Source organism: Nymphalis io, chromosome 4, assembly GCF_905147045.1.
Source record: "Nymphalis io chromosome 4, ilAglIoxx1.1, whole genome shotgun sequence".
NCBI classification, from domain to species: domain Eukaryota; kingdom Metazoa; phylum Arthropoda; class Insecta; order Lepidoptera; family Nymphalidae; genus Nymphalis; species Nymphalis io.
Window position 1 is genome coordinate 8,576,598 of NC_065891.1, and position 14,210 is coordinate 8,590,807.

At 31.9% G+C, this 14,210-nt stretch overlaps 2 protein-coding genes across 2 annotated transcripts; one reads left to right on the top strand and one right to left on the bottom strand.

The window, feature by feature from the left end:
• Positions 1–311: 311 nt before the first annotated feature.
• Positions 312–8,349, bottom strand: LOC126768204 (ethanolamine kinase). The gene is made up of 8 exons (XM_050486170.1): positions 7,979–8,349; positions 7,762–7,898; positions 7,414–7,597; positions 5,311–5,399; positions 4,512–4,738; positions 3,657–3,885; positions 2,263–2,950; positions 312–1,754 (listed from the first exon to the last, which is right to left on the bottom strand). The coding sequence occupies exons 1-7, from the start codon at positions 8,114–8,116 to the stop codon at positions 2,884–2,886; spliced, it is 1,071 nt and encodes a 356-aa protein (XP_050342127.1). The 5' UTR covers positions 8,117–8,349; the 3' UTR covers positions 312–1,754; positions 2,263–2,883.
• Positions 8,350–8,983: 634 nt separating this feature from the next.
• On the top strand, positions 8,984–9,645 carry LOC126768230 (cytochrome b-c1 complex subunit 8-like). The gene is made up of 2 exons (XM_050486203.1): positions 8,984–9,276; positions 9,496–9,645. Exons 1-2 carry the CDS (start codon positions 9,123–9,125, stop codon positions 9,588–9,590), a joined length of 249 nt encoding a protein of 82 aa, XP_050342160.1. The 5' UTR covers positions 8,984–9,122; the 3' UTR covers positions 9,591–9,645.
• Positions 9,646–14,210: the final 4,565 nt, after the last annotated feature.

Here is a 14,210-nt window from a genome sequence, read left to right on the forward strand (position 1 = left end):
GTGGCGTCGGCTTTCTGATCCACAAGTCACTCAGAAGCAATGTCGTGGAGGTAGGCAGTGTGTCGGCCAGGGTGGCATACCTTGTCTTAAAGATAACCGAGAGGTATGCTTTGAAGGTTATACAAGTGTATACCCCAACGTCATACACTGACGAAAAGGTCGAAGCCATGTACGAAGACATATTAAAAGCTATGTCTCGTACCAGTAATCTCGTACCAGAAAAAGCCCCAAAGGAAGTGGACCTGGCGAAGCCCCGATAACATCGCTATGTTGGATATATTGGATAAAATGAAGCCGATCTCATTCATCGCTATGAATGAGATCGGCTTCATTTTATCCAATAAACGGCAAATATTCAGTGATGTCTCCGTGATCAACAGAAACAACAAGGCTCCAGGAGATGACGGAATTACCTCAGAGCTTCTCAAAGCAGGAGGCACACCAGTTTTGAGAGAGCTAACACCGAAGACATGGATCAGAAGTATGGTGGTGCTCTTTTTCAAGAAGGGTGATAAAACTCTGAAAAACTACCAGCCATGTTTACAAGTTGTTTTCGAGGGTAATCACGAATCATCTTGCCCGAAAATTCGATGACTTCCAACCCGTTGAACAGGCTGGGTTTCGAAAAGGCTTCAGTACCGTAGACCACATACACACACTTAGGCAAATAATACAGAAGACCGAGGAATATAATCAGCCTCTATACATAGCGTTTGTGGACTACGAAAAAGCCTTCGATACCATCGAGACCTGAGCTGTTCTTGAATCCATGCAGATATGCCTAATTGACTGTCGGTATGTCCAGGTGGTGAAGAGCTTGTACGAAGCCGCAATCATGACCATCCAAGTACAAGATCAGAGCACAAGACCAATCCAATTGCATCACGGGGTAAGACAGGGAGATGTAATCTCACCGAAACTTTTTACCAATGCATTGGAGGACGTCTTCAAGACGCTCGATTGGAACGGACGCGGCATTAATATAAATGGCCAACACATTACACATCTGCGATTTGCCGAGGACATTGTCATCATGGCGGAGACTGCAGGATTTGGAAGAGATGCTAAACAACCTGAGCGATTCTTCAAGACAAGTAGGTCTCGGGATGAACATTAAAAAGACCAAAATTATGGCAAACCAACATGTATACCCAAGACCAGTGGTCGTCAATTGCTCTCCACTTGAAGTTGTGCAGGAATATATCTACCTGGGCCAAATTATACAACTTGGTCGGCACAACTTTGAGAAGTAGGCTAAAAGAAGAACAAGTTTGGGCTGGGCGCCATTCGGGAGGTTGCGTCATATTTTTGAATCGTCGATCCCACAGTCGCTTAAAACCAAGGTCTTTAATCAGTGCGTCCTACCTGTAATGACTTACGGTGCTGAAACGTGGACACTTACCGTAGGACTGGTCCACAAATTTAAGGTAGCTCAGCGAGCAATGGAACGTGCGATGCTTGGGGTTTCTCTGGTAGATAGAATCCGAAATGAGGACATTCGCCAGAGAACTAAAGTCACCGACATCGCGCGTAGAATTAGCTCGCTAAAGTGGAAGTGGGCTGGTCATGCCTCCAGGCGCATTGATGGCCGATGGAGCCGACACGTGTTAGAGTGGAGACCACGCTTAGGCAAACGAGGTGTAGAACAAGATGGACCGATGATTTAAAAAAAGGTGGCAGGTACGAGATGGATGCGGATTGCCCAAGATCGCGATGGTTGGCGTTCTATTCGTCAAGCAGTGGACGGCAAAAGCCTGAAAAAAAAAACATAATTTTACTTATATGCAAGCAGATTATCTTGTAATCCAATATCAATATTATTTATTTGTTAGATTTTGCTTAGCCATAAGATTTTTTATGAAGTTATATTATGTTGATATTAATTAAATTTTATTAAAAATACATAATATAACCTTAACATAACATAACCCTTAATATATAAGGTGTGGTTATATTGAAAAGATCGTAAAATTAATTTATTATTATTTAGGTAATTATTCACATTACTTCAATAATAATAAGTTAGTCTATTGCTCACAGAAAACCACAAGTTGTAACTTTGACGTACATCACCAATACCTTTGTTCCGATTATTATATGCCAATAATTAGTACTAAAAAAATCATCATTTTATTTTTTTTCTCTCTCTTTCAAATTTCTATATTTGCAGTGTGTTATACACAAAGACAACCAACGCAAAAAAAAAACAATGCTCTTACGTATACACTATTCCAATCGAACAAGGAGTAAAAATAAACATACCTTAAATTTACATATTCCATTCTATACAATATACAAATAGTTCTTGATTACATCATACATCAACAGCCAATCATTTTCCACTGCTGAACATAGGCCTCTCCCAAGGTGCGCCAAAGCTCCCTGTGGTAACTGGGGGCCTTTTTTTGGGCGCATCTGCCATTGAGGAGGGTTTGCCCATACTCGCCGCGCTGGGCAGGCGTGTTGGCGAGCGCAGTAGTGTGGTAACATATTTATGGGGGGGGGACGCTGCTGCCCATCCCCCCCTTTCCCCGTCCCTAAGTCACCTCTTACGACACCCACGGGATTAATATAACTTTATTTATAACAAAACAAACAAAGAAATTCAAGAGTTCAAGACGGCATTTTTTGGGAATCCATAATGAGTATTCAAGATCCAATGATATCACGTCAATTCAATGTCACAGTTGTCTATTTGTGTTTACTCCTGTTGTAGTTAAAACAGGCTAGGTAACCTAGGTAACCAAAGTTGCATCGACAAATAAAGCTCACCCGTCTAAAAACGACACTGTATGTAGACGATATATAATCAAAGATATTTAATATGTCACTTAATATATTACGTTATTTTCTTATAATATAATATTCTCTTTTGATCCTTCATCACAGTAATTCTTTGTAAATGGCGTCCTTTTGTTCGTAATACCTGTTAAGTCGTATTTCGGCATACCTGGAATTATAAAAATAAATATTATTATCAAAATCGCAAGAGCGGTTCAGAAACTATGATATTAATGACATATCACAAATTGGATTTCTTTCAAATCTTCTGGATATTATTGTTAACATTACTGAATAGCTAAATAACGTTTGATTAATCAATCAAATCAAAGTCCAATCAAATCAAATAGCTACCAAACAAAAAAAAAAAAGAAAAGAAAAAGGTACTGAACCGTTTTATCTAGGCTTATTTTTGTGCACATTATGAAGAATTCCGGTAATTTAAGGAAGCCTTATCAAAGAGCACTGTAATAAAGCGCGTAATATAAAGGAAATAGCTCTGTTTAAATTAAAAATCCTGAACGTATGCAAATAATCCGATCAGTTAAGTTTAAATAGTTTAATTTATTTAGTGTGACGACGTAGTGTATTAATATGTAATGAAACTTGGAATATTGCTATCTCTTTTTTCATGTGTGATTTCAAAAAGTATAGCAAGACTATTATGATTGTCGTGAAGTTTTACAGAAATTTAAAGTGACTATTTTGTCCAAGCTTATAAATATTGTCATTTTTCAATAAATAATTAAATTAATTATTTACTTATTTGTAAAAACTGTTGATTAATTTCATTATTTTCGACAAAAATAGAAAACATATTATTCAAGCTGGCGCTTTTAAACGAATGTGGAATTACCACCATTGTTAAAACTAACCTGCAAAAATCAAAATTAATATCGGATAGTTCGCACTGCACCAGAGACCACACACCCCACATGAAATGGGAAGCTATCGAAAGTTGCTGCACTTCCTTATACAGTTTTTCAATAGCTGCATAAGGCGGCGATTCATTTTCCAGATATTCTACAAGGTATTTTTCGATCCAGTTCATCTGAAAATCTTTGCTGGGATGCCGATTATAATCGATATCATCAAGAGATATACCTGAAAAAATCGGTTTGTCTCATCTGAAACAAAATCGTCTTGATCTCTCTATTGTACTTATAGTTAATTGATACTGTGGACATAGAAATGGAGAGGGCACTTTTAATTGAAAATGTGCACATCTCTTTAGGTTCGGTGTTGTTCTACCAAACAGCAAATAAAGGATAAGTTAGCAAGGCCTAAAAAGCTGAGATGACCTAGTGGTTAGAACGCGTGAATTTTAACCGACGATCGTGGGTTCAAACCCGGGCAAGCGCCACTGAATTTTCATGTGCTTAATTTGTGATTATAATTCATCTCGTGCTTGACGGTGAAGGAAAATATCGTGAGGAAACCTGCATGTGTCTAATTTCATTGAAATTATGCCACATGTGTATTCTACCAACCCGCATTGGAGCGTCGTGGTGGAATAAGCTCCAAACCTTCTCCTCAAAAGGGAGAGGAGGCCTTAGCCTAGCAGTGGGACATTAACAGGCTCTTACTAGCGAGGTAGTGAAGACATGGAAAATAACATATTAGATTCCATGGTCGCTATTTTCATTGCGTATTGACTTACGTCTTACGAGGTGGTCACATATCCCTCTTGTTCACCATAATAAAAAAAAAATATCACAAACATAACTTACCAACAAATTCATTGAAATGATTTGCTATATCAAATGCTTGATAATTATATGAAGCATATTCATAATCTATAAACGAAATCTTCCCTTTAGATTCATTGTAGATCACGTTTCCTAGAAGCAAATCATTGTGAGCAAACACTATTGGGCTCTCAGTTTTTATTAAGAGCGACTTTAAGCGCTCATATTCTATCCTTAGTCTTGTTAGAGATCCAAAGCTACTTGCAAATCTACAACAGTCGATAAAATTATTTATTGTTAACAACACACTACTAGAACTGTGTAATGTTAGGGAAAAAAAAATGGATATGCTATATGAAAATAAAATTCATAACAAAAGGTTATCTTGATTCAAACAAACTTCATCACTCAAACAAATTATTTACAATAAAATTATTAAAGTAAAATAACTCAAATTTATTTTGGCTTGTTGTATATTTACTCACTTGCCAACTTTTTGCGAATCAAGTGATTTCTATTTAATTTGCATTGTTTCTAGTATTTCTATAGATGTTTCATCTAGAACTAGGCATAAAATAAAATTAATAAAATTATAAAACAGTGCATAAATAATTATAATTTACTTTCATTTAAATTTTTACAGAGCTTTGTATTTATGCAGTAAAGTTAAACATATAAGGTAGCTCAATGTTCTTTTAGTAAAGTTTTGAGTTTAATATTTGAGATTAATGTTTTTTTTTAAATGTAGCATTTTATAGCCAATATCAAAACGATAAACTTATTATTTTAATTTTCCGTATATGAATGCATTATAATTATGCTACATAAAATAATGACTTACCTTTCATGTTTATTAGCATCTGTAAGCTTCTCTGGAATTAAACATAAGAACTGTTCCGTTTTATCCCATACCATGGGTTCTTTTTTTATCTGTAATTGTTAAAAAAAAATTGTTATTGATTTTCTTTTACCATGTTTAAATTATAGTTAAAACTATTAAATAAATTAATTAATGCTTTAATTTAATGTTTATGCTGCACTTTATGCTGTAAGTAAGTATTCTTGTATGGGATTACAATGTTAATAATTAAACAATTTTTATTCTTTAAAAAGAGCCATGCTAGAACCAGAGCCAGAGCTAGGGGCCAGAGTTATTTATAATTAAGAAACTAGAACCTTTCCCAAAGATTATTTCAATCACAATAGATATACTTATTTGAATATTCTGTATACATGAAAATTTTAATCATCTCATTGAAAATATAAATAATTGAATAATTCAATAAATATTCTTTAGCTGCTACTAAATAAATTTCAACATGTTTTTAGTTATGTTCTATGAAATATAATCTGCTCAAACCTACTCTGTATTACAATAGATAAAAAAAATGTAATTAACAAAATTATTAAATCTCATATCTGTTGAGAAATTAACCACTTATATTTAAATACCTAAATAAATATTTATATCCATTAACCGTAGAGTAGCAGCATGGATGAATTTTCCTTAACAGATAAGGTGGCCTTTGCCCGTTAAGACATTTAAGGGTTGTTCCTTTACTTATTACAAATTTGTTTTTTTTATTTAAAAAAAAAAGTACTGAATATAGTACAATTTAATCATATTATGTGAGGTCATATGAAGAAAAAATATTGTAAAGACATGTATAATTTTTTTATAGGGTTAGCAGTAAGCTTACCATATCAGCTATATAAAGATTAATAAATTAATTTTAATGATTCTAAACATTTTATCTACTTGCTAGTCTATAATAAAATGATAATATTGGAAAAAAACAAAACTGGTAATGTGATAAGATTCAAAAAATATCATATTTAAAGAAGAAGTTTATCTTAAATAATAACCTTAGTAGATAACATGAAAAATTAGGTTTATATTTTAGTTAAATGTTATTTCATAAGAATTAAACAAAGTATATGCAATTAGTAGTTTTTAAAGCAAAATCGCCTATGACAATTTGTGTTTAATTGGAAAATAAAGTATGGATGTTTTTATTTATACTTTATAAGAAAAGTTATTGTAAGGTTAAGGATACCTTGAAATATTACATTGTATGTTTTGTTAACATTGATTTAAGATCTTACCCTTACTTAATATAAAAAAAATAATATTTGAATGTAACATTTAAAAATTGAAATCTTAATGTAACAAATACTCAGATTCATAACTTCAATGAAATCTTGATTTACCAGCCCTAATGGAAAGAATCAGCTCCACATTATAAATGGTTAGATGAGTTAGTGTACTATTTATTATCTCGTAGCTAGGGACTAACTTTGGAATTTTTCAACAAAGTAGGTAATATAACAACAAGGTGATAAAATGTATTTACCCAAAGAACAAGTGATAATCATTAAATAAACATGAGTAAAGAAGTCTTTTATACGCCTTTTAAAAAAGTGCAGAGTGTATTTATTGAATTTCATGAAAGAACTTTATAAATGAGTAACTGGAGAGCTCTTTTTGATAGAATTTAAATTTCAAGCTGGGCTCCATGAATTAAGTTTATTTTTGATTTGTATTAAGTAATATTTATTTAACTCACCTAATGGTCAACAATGGTTACCTGCTAATATTAGACAGAAAAGTTTAATATACCTCAAAATTTCTGTTTTGTTTAACTTTTTAATTAAATTAATAACTTAATTATATATATTATTTTAGCAGTTACATTTATTCAGATTTTTTTACTTATACACATTACAACTCATTCAGAAATATCAGAGTAACCATTTTCCATGAGACTTACTTTTAGGTTTTTATATCTTTTTGGTATGGTAACAAAAAAAAAATTGGGGCATCAACACTGTTGTTCTTAAAATAACAGGACTCTGCTATTTATTTAAATTTTCACACACAAATTGTTAATTTCAAAGATAAAGTCTAGATATTATGTATATTATTTTCTACTTTGTTACTTACTTCCTTCCCAAGCTCAACTTTATGCATTTTCGCCATTTGCTTTGCAACAAGACTTGATATTTTTGAATCAATTACAGTATCTGGGCTAAGAGTAACTCCAGGATAGTATTCATATGCTAAACCATTTTTGAAAACACCATAAATTTTTGGAGCCAATCCAGTTTTATTGAGAACAGTTATGTTTCTGCAAAAATATATAATGATATATGCATCTACATTTACTGAAATAAAAATTTGTAACATCTTGATCAAACATAATTAATTTCTAAGCTTTACCATAAATTAATATGTTTCATTTTAATTATTTCTAATTTTATAATAAAATATGCTTCCTTCCACCTTACTTACCGAACTTCAGCATTTCTATCAATTAGCAAATCTGTTTTGTTTCCATAAATTCTTACAAGTACTATGTTGTTTTCATTGCCTTGTTCAGCAGTATACTGACATGCGACAAGTTTATTTGTAATCCCATCAGTAAAAACCTAAAATCAAAAAAACAATCATTGTTTATACATAAAAACATTCGTAAAAACAAATCATAATGTACATGACAATTTTCAACCTTAAATTTAATATTTCCCGGAGTCCATTCTGGTCTTAAAATTGAAAGAATTTTCAATATTCCCGTATAAATATCATTCTCTTCAATTTGAACCGGGATATATTTATGACCAACTGGATAGCAAATACGCGACGTCATATTCTGCTTCTTAAATTATTTAAAGTACTATATCGTTCACACTAAATGTGTTTCAACTATTAGCATTTCACATGTGTGCACTGTCTGTATTAGTATATAGTGTATAATAATCTTAGACTGTGTGACTGTCTAGACTTAAAGAACGCTATATTACAACTAAGGAATCATTTCCATATTAAGGACGTCAACGAACTACAAATCTTTAAAGCAAAGCAATAAAATTTATCAAATGATATTTGAATGATTTAACCCTAATATGTCAATTGTCATTTTCAATTTTAATTTTCAATACTTGTCACCCAGTCACAACAAATAACGTTAATATTGTACCTTACTGACCAGAAAATAGGTAAAATATGTATCATAACCTATTTCAAGACTTATCTCAATGCCACGCTAGTCGCCATTAACAATAATGTACAGTTGTGTAATAAGACAAAACCTCGACTTGAAGGTTTTATTCTACATAATACAAGTTTAATACATTCACTAAAAGTTGTATAGAGAGCACCTCACCTGGTATCACTGACAATCTTGGTTTTTGTTTTGGTATTTCTAGCTTGACAGCTCAAGACACCACTGTGGTGCGACCGGTGGCGCCGCCATGGCATCCTTATAAGATAGGGCCCTCAGTATTTACACGATATAATCCTATTAATCGTATCTTTAAAGCTTATACGATTTACGAATATACATTTGAATTTAAATCTTGAAAATATATGATCAAATATATACAAAAAGCTCTAAATAAAGCATTTTGGATCATTTTAAAACACGCACCAACTGCAGAGTAGGCTTTTCATTTTTTTTATCTGGCAGAACTCTGTTATCACTACTTACATCAATCATAAAGTACACAGCGTAGTGGTTATGTACTCTGGCAGCACCCAGTTTTAGTGTTACTGTCAAGTGTCATTTGCAGTCATTTGTCGATCGAACGAAAAAGTTGAAAATTGTAAAGAGATTACATAATTGAGTTTAAATTTGGAACAAATTCGGAATTAAAATGGGAAAGCACTTTGGAGAACTTGCAAAAATTAGAGGCTTGATTACATATAAATTATCTCATCACGAGCAACGTGCTTATGCAGGAGCTATTTCTAATGGCCTACCAAATATTTTCCGTAGATTTCGTGAAAGCGTATTCAGAGTCGCCCCACGTAAGTTTTGATTATTTGATGTTTTTTTTACAAATAATAACTACAGAAACTGCTGAATGATGCAAGCTTCCTAACAATGTTTTCTGTCATTGCTGAGTAAAAAATAAATTTCGAACCATACCATTTACCATTATTATTTTTACCATACAAATATTTGTTTTATGTATTGTGTGTATAAATAAAAGGTAAGTCATTTTTGACACATATTTTTTGTTACAGCATTCATAATTGCATACCTAGTGTATGAGGGAGTAGAAAGAGAACATACTAGACTTGGACGTAAAAATCCTGCTGATTTTGAAAATGATCAGTAAATCAAATAAGATGATTGTAGTATATTTAATTTAATAAAATTGTTATTACTATGAAGTAATTATGTTTTATTTATAACTGGGGAAGCTTAAATTTTTTTTTCATAATTCATTACAGGCTTCAATAACATTAATTTTATAAATTATTATACAAAGCAACTAACATAATTAACAACCTACTAATGCTCACCATTTGTTTCTTATATTAAATTTCCTTTATTTAATGGATAAACATTATATTTTGTTATTGTTACAGAAGAAAAACTACTATTAATTTAGAAAAGAAAATACTTAATAGTTAAATAAAATGGTGAAAAAAGTAATTGTATTTTGGTTATGTTTTGTTAATTATATAATATTTAACATTTCCACTGCCACCTGCATGAAACTCTTTACATTTTTACACTTAAACCCACTCAGATGGGTGTGCACCAGTTGTTCAGGGGCAGGGCTTAATTCTTTCCCTCCCACCAAGTGTTATTAATTATATAATATCTAATATTCATAAGTATACAGATAATTACAGTAACAGCCTGTAAATGTCCCACTGCTGGGCTAAGGCCTCCTCTCCCTTTTTTTTTTTTTTGAGAAGGTTTGGAGCTTATTCCACCACGCGGCTCCAGTGCGGGTTGGTAGAATACACATGTGGCAGAATTTCGATGAAATTAGACACATGCAGGTTTCCTCACGATGTTTTCCTTCACCGAAAAGCACGAGATGAATTATAAACAGAAATTAAGCACATGTAAATTCAGAGGTGCTCGCCCGGGTTTGAACCCACGTTCATCGGTTAAGATTCACGCGTTCTTACCACTGGGCCATCTCGACTTTTATACAGATAATTATATGATTAAAACATAACACACTATGAACTTAATAATTTTTAATGTACTAATCAATTTGTACATTTCAATGTAATAATTTTATGTAAACCAATCGGTCATATTCATAATAATACGTATTTGTGATTATTGTATTAAATTATTAGAAAAAAACGATACGAGTTTATGATAAAATTGTGGGAATTTTTGAATTACATTAACAGCACACTCAGTCAGCGCTGTCACGCATCATGACGAATTTTTGATCGTACAATGTTCCACGAAATCTACTGCCTTTTGTTTTATAATCTGTCTAATAATTAAATAAAAAAGAGATAAGAATTTTCGATAAACATAATCCAATTATAGGTAAAACAAACTGTTTTCTTTCTTTCCGGTCGTGTCGGATTGCCGTCCCATCGGATTATGAGAGTGAGGGAAGAAAGAGTGCACCTGTGTTTGCGCACACACTTGTGTACTATAATATCTCCTACGTAGTTGGCTAATCTCTCTTAAGATTGACCGCCGTTGCCGAAATCGGTCTGGAGGACATTATTTTTATTATTATTATTATGTTGCCATAGTAACTGTATTAACCGTTTTGAGAGATAAATAATTTTCAGGTTTTAATTAAAACAAAACGAGGGTATTAAATTTTACTTTTTAATATTTATCATATATTTTTTAATTAATCCTTCGTATGCCGGAGCGCATATATGCGCTCCCAACTTTGTACCCGTAGTATGCCGGAGTGTAGATATGCGCTCAAACGTTACCTCAAAGTTCAATTTTTTTTGTTTTACCTACACTAGAGAAACATATACCTAGTTCTTTTTTATCCATAGTAATTGATATATTTTTGCCTCCCTCTCTTCTATAGATTATCATTTCGACCAATCAGCGACGACGAAATTCACGTCGCAAATTCGCGCGCCAACATCATTTTTTCGAATTCTCGCGGCCATATTTGTAAAATTTTCGTAAACTGCAAAATGTTTTTCAAATATAATTAACATATAATTAACAACAGTAAAGTGAACAAAGGTTCTCGGGTAAGCGTAAAATATATTTGTATATTCTATATATAAAATAGCTTTTTACATTTCTTCCATAAAGATTTTAGTTTAATCTAAATAAAACGTATATTATTTTTTTTTAAACTTATGATTCAATTATAATATTTATACTTTATATTTTAATTATTTAAATAAAGTTATCATATTATATTAATTTTATGCGAAGGTATTCATCAATCTTTTTAATTTTTTTTTTTGTATCAATAAGACGTCAGTTTCAGGCTGTGTTCGGCTCTTATTATTTGTGAACTGTTTTTTCCACTTCATTGTTTCATATATAAGAAAATGAATAAAATACATAATAATTTTCATAAACATACTATAGCAAGATCTTAAATTACTTTTTATTATTTAACAGATTTTGTCGTTTTAACTTAAGTCATATTTTTTACATTATTAAAAAAAATCTATTCATTTCACTACTAATATAAAATATATACTTATAGGTAGAATTGTGTTGTTAATTACGAAACAAGGATATTATTACAGTTTAGATTGAATTGAAACGGATCAAGCTAGGATAATATTTTAGACATTGCCTTTTCGGGATCACCTAGAGAAATGTTGCATATTATACAAAACAATACCCGACAGCCTACGCTTCTAGGCTTAAGTCTTTTTTTGATGCTAACAACAAAATCAGACTTGATTCGTCCAAGAGACTCTATTGTAAGTATTGATATTAGGTACTTGAAATTGTAGATTTAATAATCTTATTCAGTAAACTTTTTATGAATTAAAAAAATACCTCTTACATATACATATTCAATTGAATGAATGTTTTAGTTAATAAATTCTAAAAATAGAAAAAATATTTCATTTTTTATTTGAATGTTAAGTTAGCCTATAATTGATATATATTTTGTTACACTATTTTTATACAAACAATAAGAAAATGTTTTTTATATAAAGTTTCCTAATTAATAAAATAACCTGAAAAATGAGAGCAACGTAACAGACATGTCAAATAATCTCATTATATTACAACCGTCACGTAATATTCTCTCGTAACAGATATATTCGAACCAGACCTTTATAGGATTTTACGGGGAGTAAACGGTGATATAAGTGATGAAAAGGCGTAAAGACGATCCGTGGACCATATCGGACTGAGAAAACCTTATATGAATAGAGATATTTTTAACATTTTATGGTAAAATGAAAACTTATTTATCCAATTCCTTTAGTAGAGGCATTTGAAATATTTTTTGTAACGTAGGATAAAAGCATAATGGAAAAAAAATTCATAATACCAATGAATTTGGTTGGCAAGTAAGAGATTCCTCTCGAATCTCGTCTTCAGGATTGCTATGAAGTTACGGTAGCGAAGAAAGGTAACGGTATAAAATTTAATTTGGAGAGCGCAGTCGCAATGATACACATTAAAATAAGAAAATACAATGTAAAGCGCCAAAACCATTCTTTATAATATATTTAACAAAAATACTTTAATGTCAACTCTAGATTATGAGTAAATTCAATCAATCTTCCAGCTTTGGTCTCAATAAACTAAAGCATTTAATAAATATCATGGATCACTTCGTGTTTTTTTATCGATAAAAAAATAATCATTTAATGTTTATAATCATTTTTAGACCCTTTAACTTCTAATATAGTTATACATACAATATTTTATTTTTCACCATGAACTTGGATTAACTTTCTGCAAAATCAAGTTAAAGATTATCAACTTTGCTCTTAATTAAGATAATTTATCATATTTGGTTTGATCTTCCTTCCATCGGGCTATTGGGGCTTGCTGGGCTAGAGCCCTGATCCGCCCGACATCCGCCGACCCTGGACGGTCGCCACAGTCTCTCGCCTCGGCCCGGAAGCGGTACACCTCTGCGAGCACCTCTGCCTGGAGTTCCCAGGGCGGATCGCCCACGAGGAGCGTCGCCGCTGTCCAAGACACCGTACGATACCCTCTTATCGCTCTTACCGCTAACAGTGAACAGTGAGCACGATACCTTGACCTTGCCAATGTTTTGCGTTTACATATTTAATAAAAAATACTATTTCAGCTTCAAGAAAGTTCATAAACTTTCATTCCAAAGTGGGCAGATATAGTATATGTTCAATGCAGCCAATGCAAGATTTAAATACAAGGGTTTAACGGAGAATTGTTTTTATTTAAAGAAGGTTTTTACCAATTATACGTTCATAGCCGAGAATAATGCTCAACAATCTTTCAGTCTGTCGATATCATAATCCCATACAATAATTTTTTTGCGTCATTAACCCTATTCGTAAAATCTAGATAAAATGTTCTATGGTTCTATGGTATTTTGACTTTGTATTAAATCTAATACAATCAACATAATTAAAATTGTGTTGTAAAAAAGTGTAAACAATCATAATAAATGAGTAAAACACTGAGACTTTTATTCAACAAATATTTTAAAAAATCTCGATATGAGAGCTAGTGATAAAAAAGAGTATACAAACAACTTTCGATAATATTGTCAAAATAAAGTTTGCACCTGGCTATACCAAATCATTGCGTGCGACCTATGAAAGAGACAGAAAAAAAGTGTGATGTGTGATACGAAGGGTTAAAATATATTTTTGTTTTCCAACTACACCCAAAAACCATTGCATTGTTTGTTTTTGTTTCCGTTATCAATTGTACTGGTGCATCTTTATATGGTATTGGATTGGCTTTCTCCTCAGATATTAAATAATCTTGTCATTAGGAAATTATAAATAGAAGAAATAATAAATAA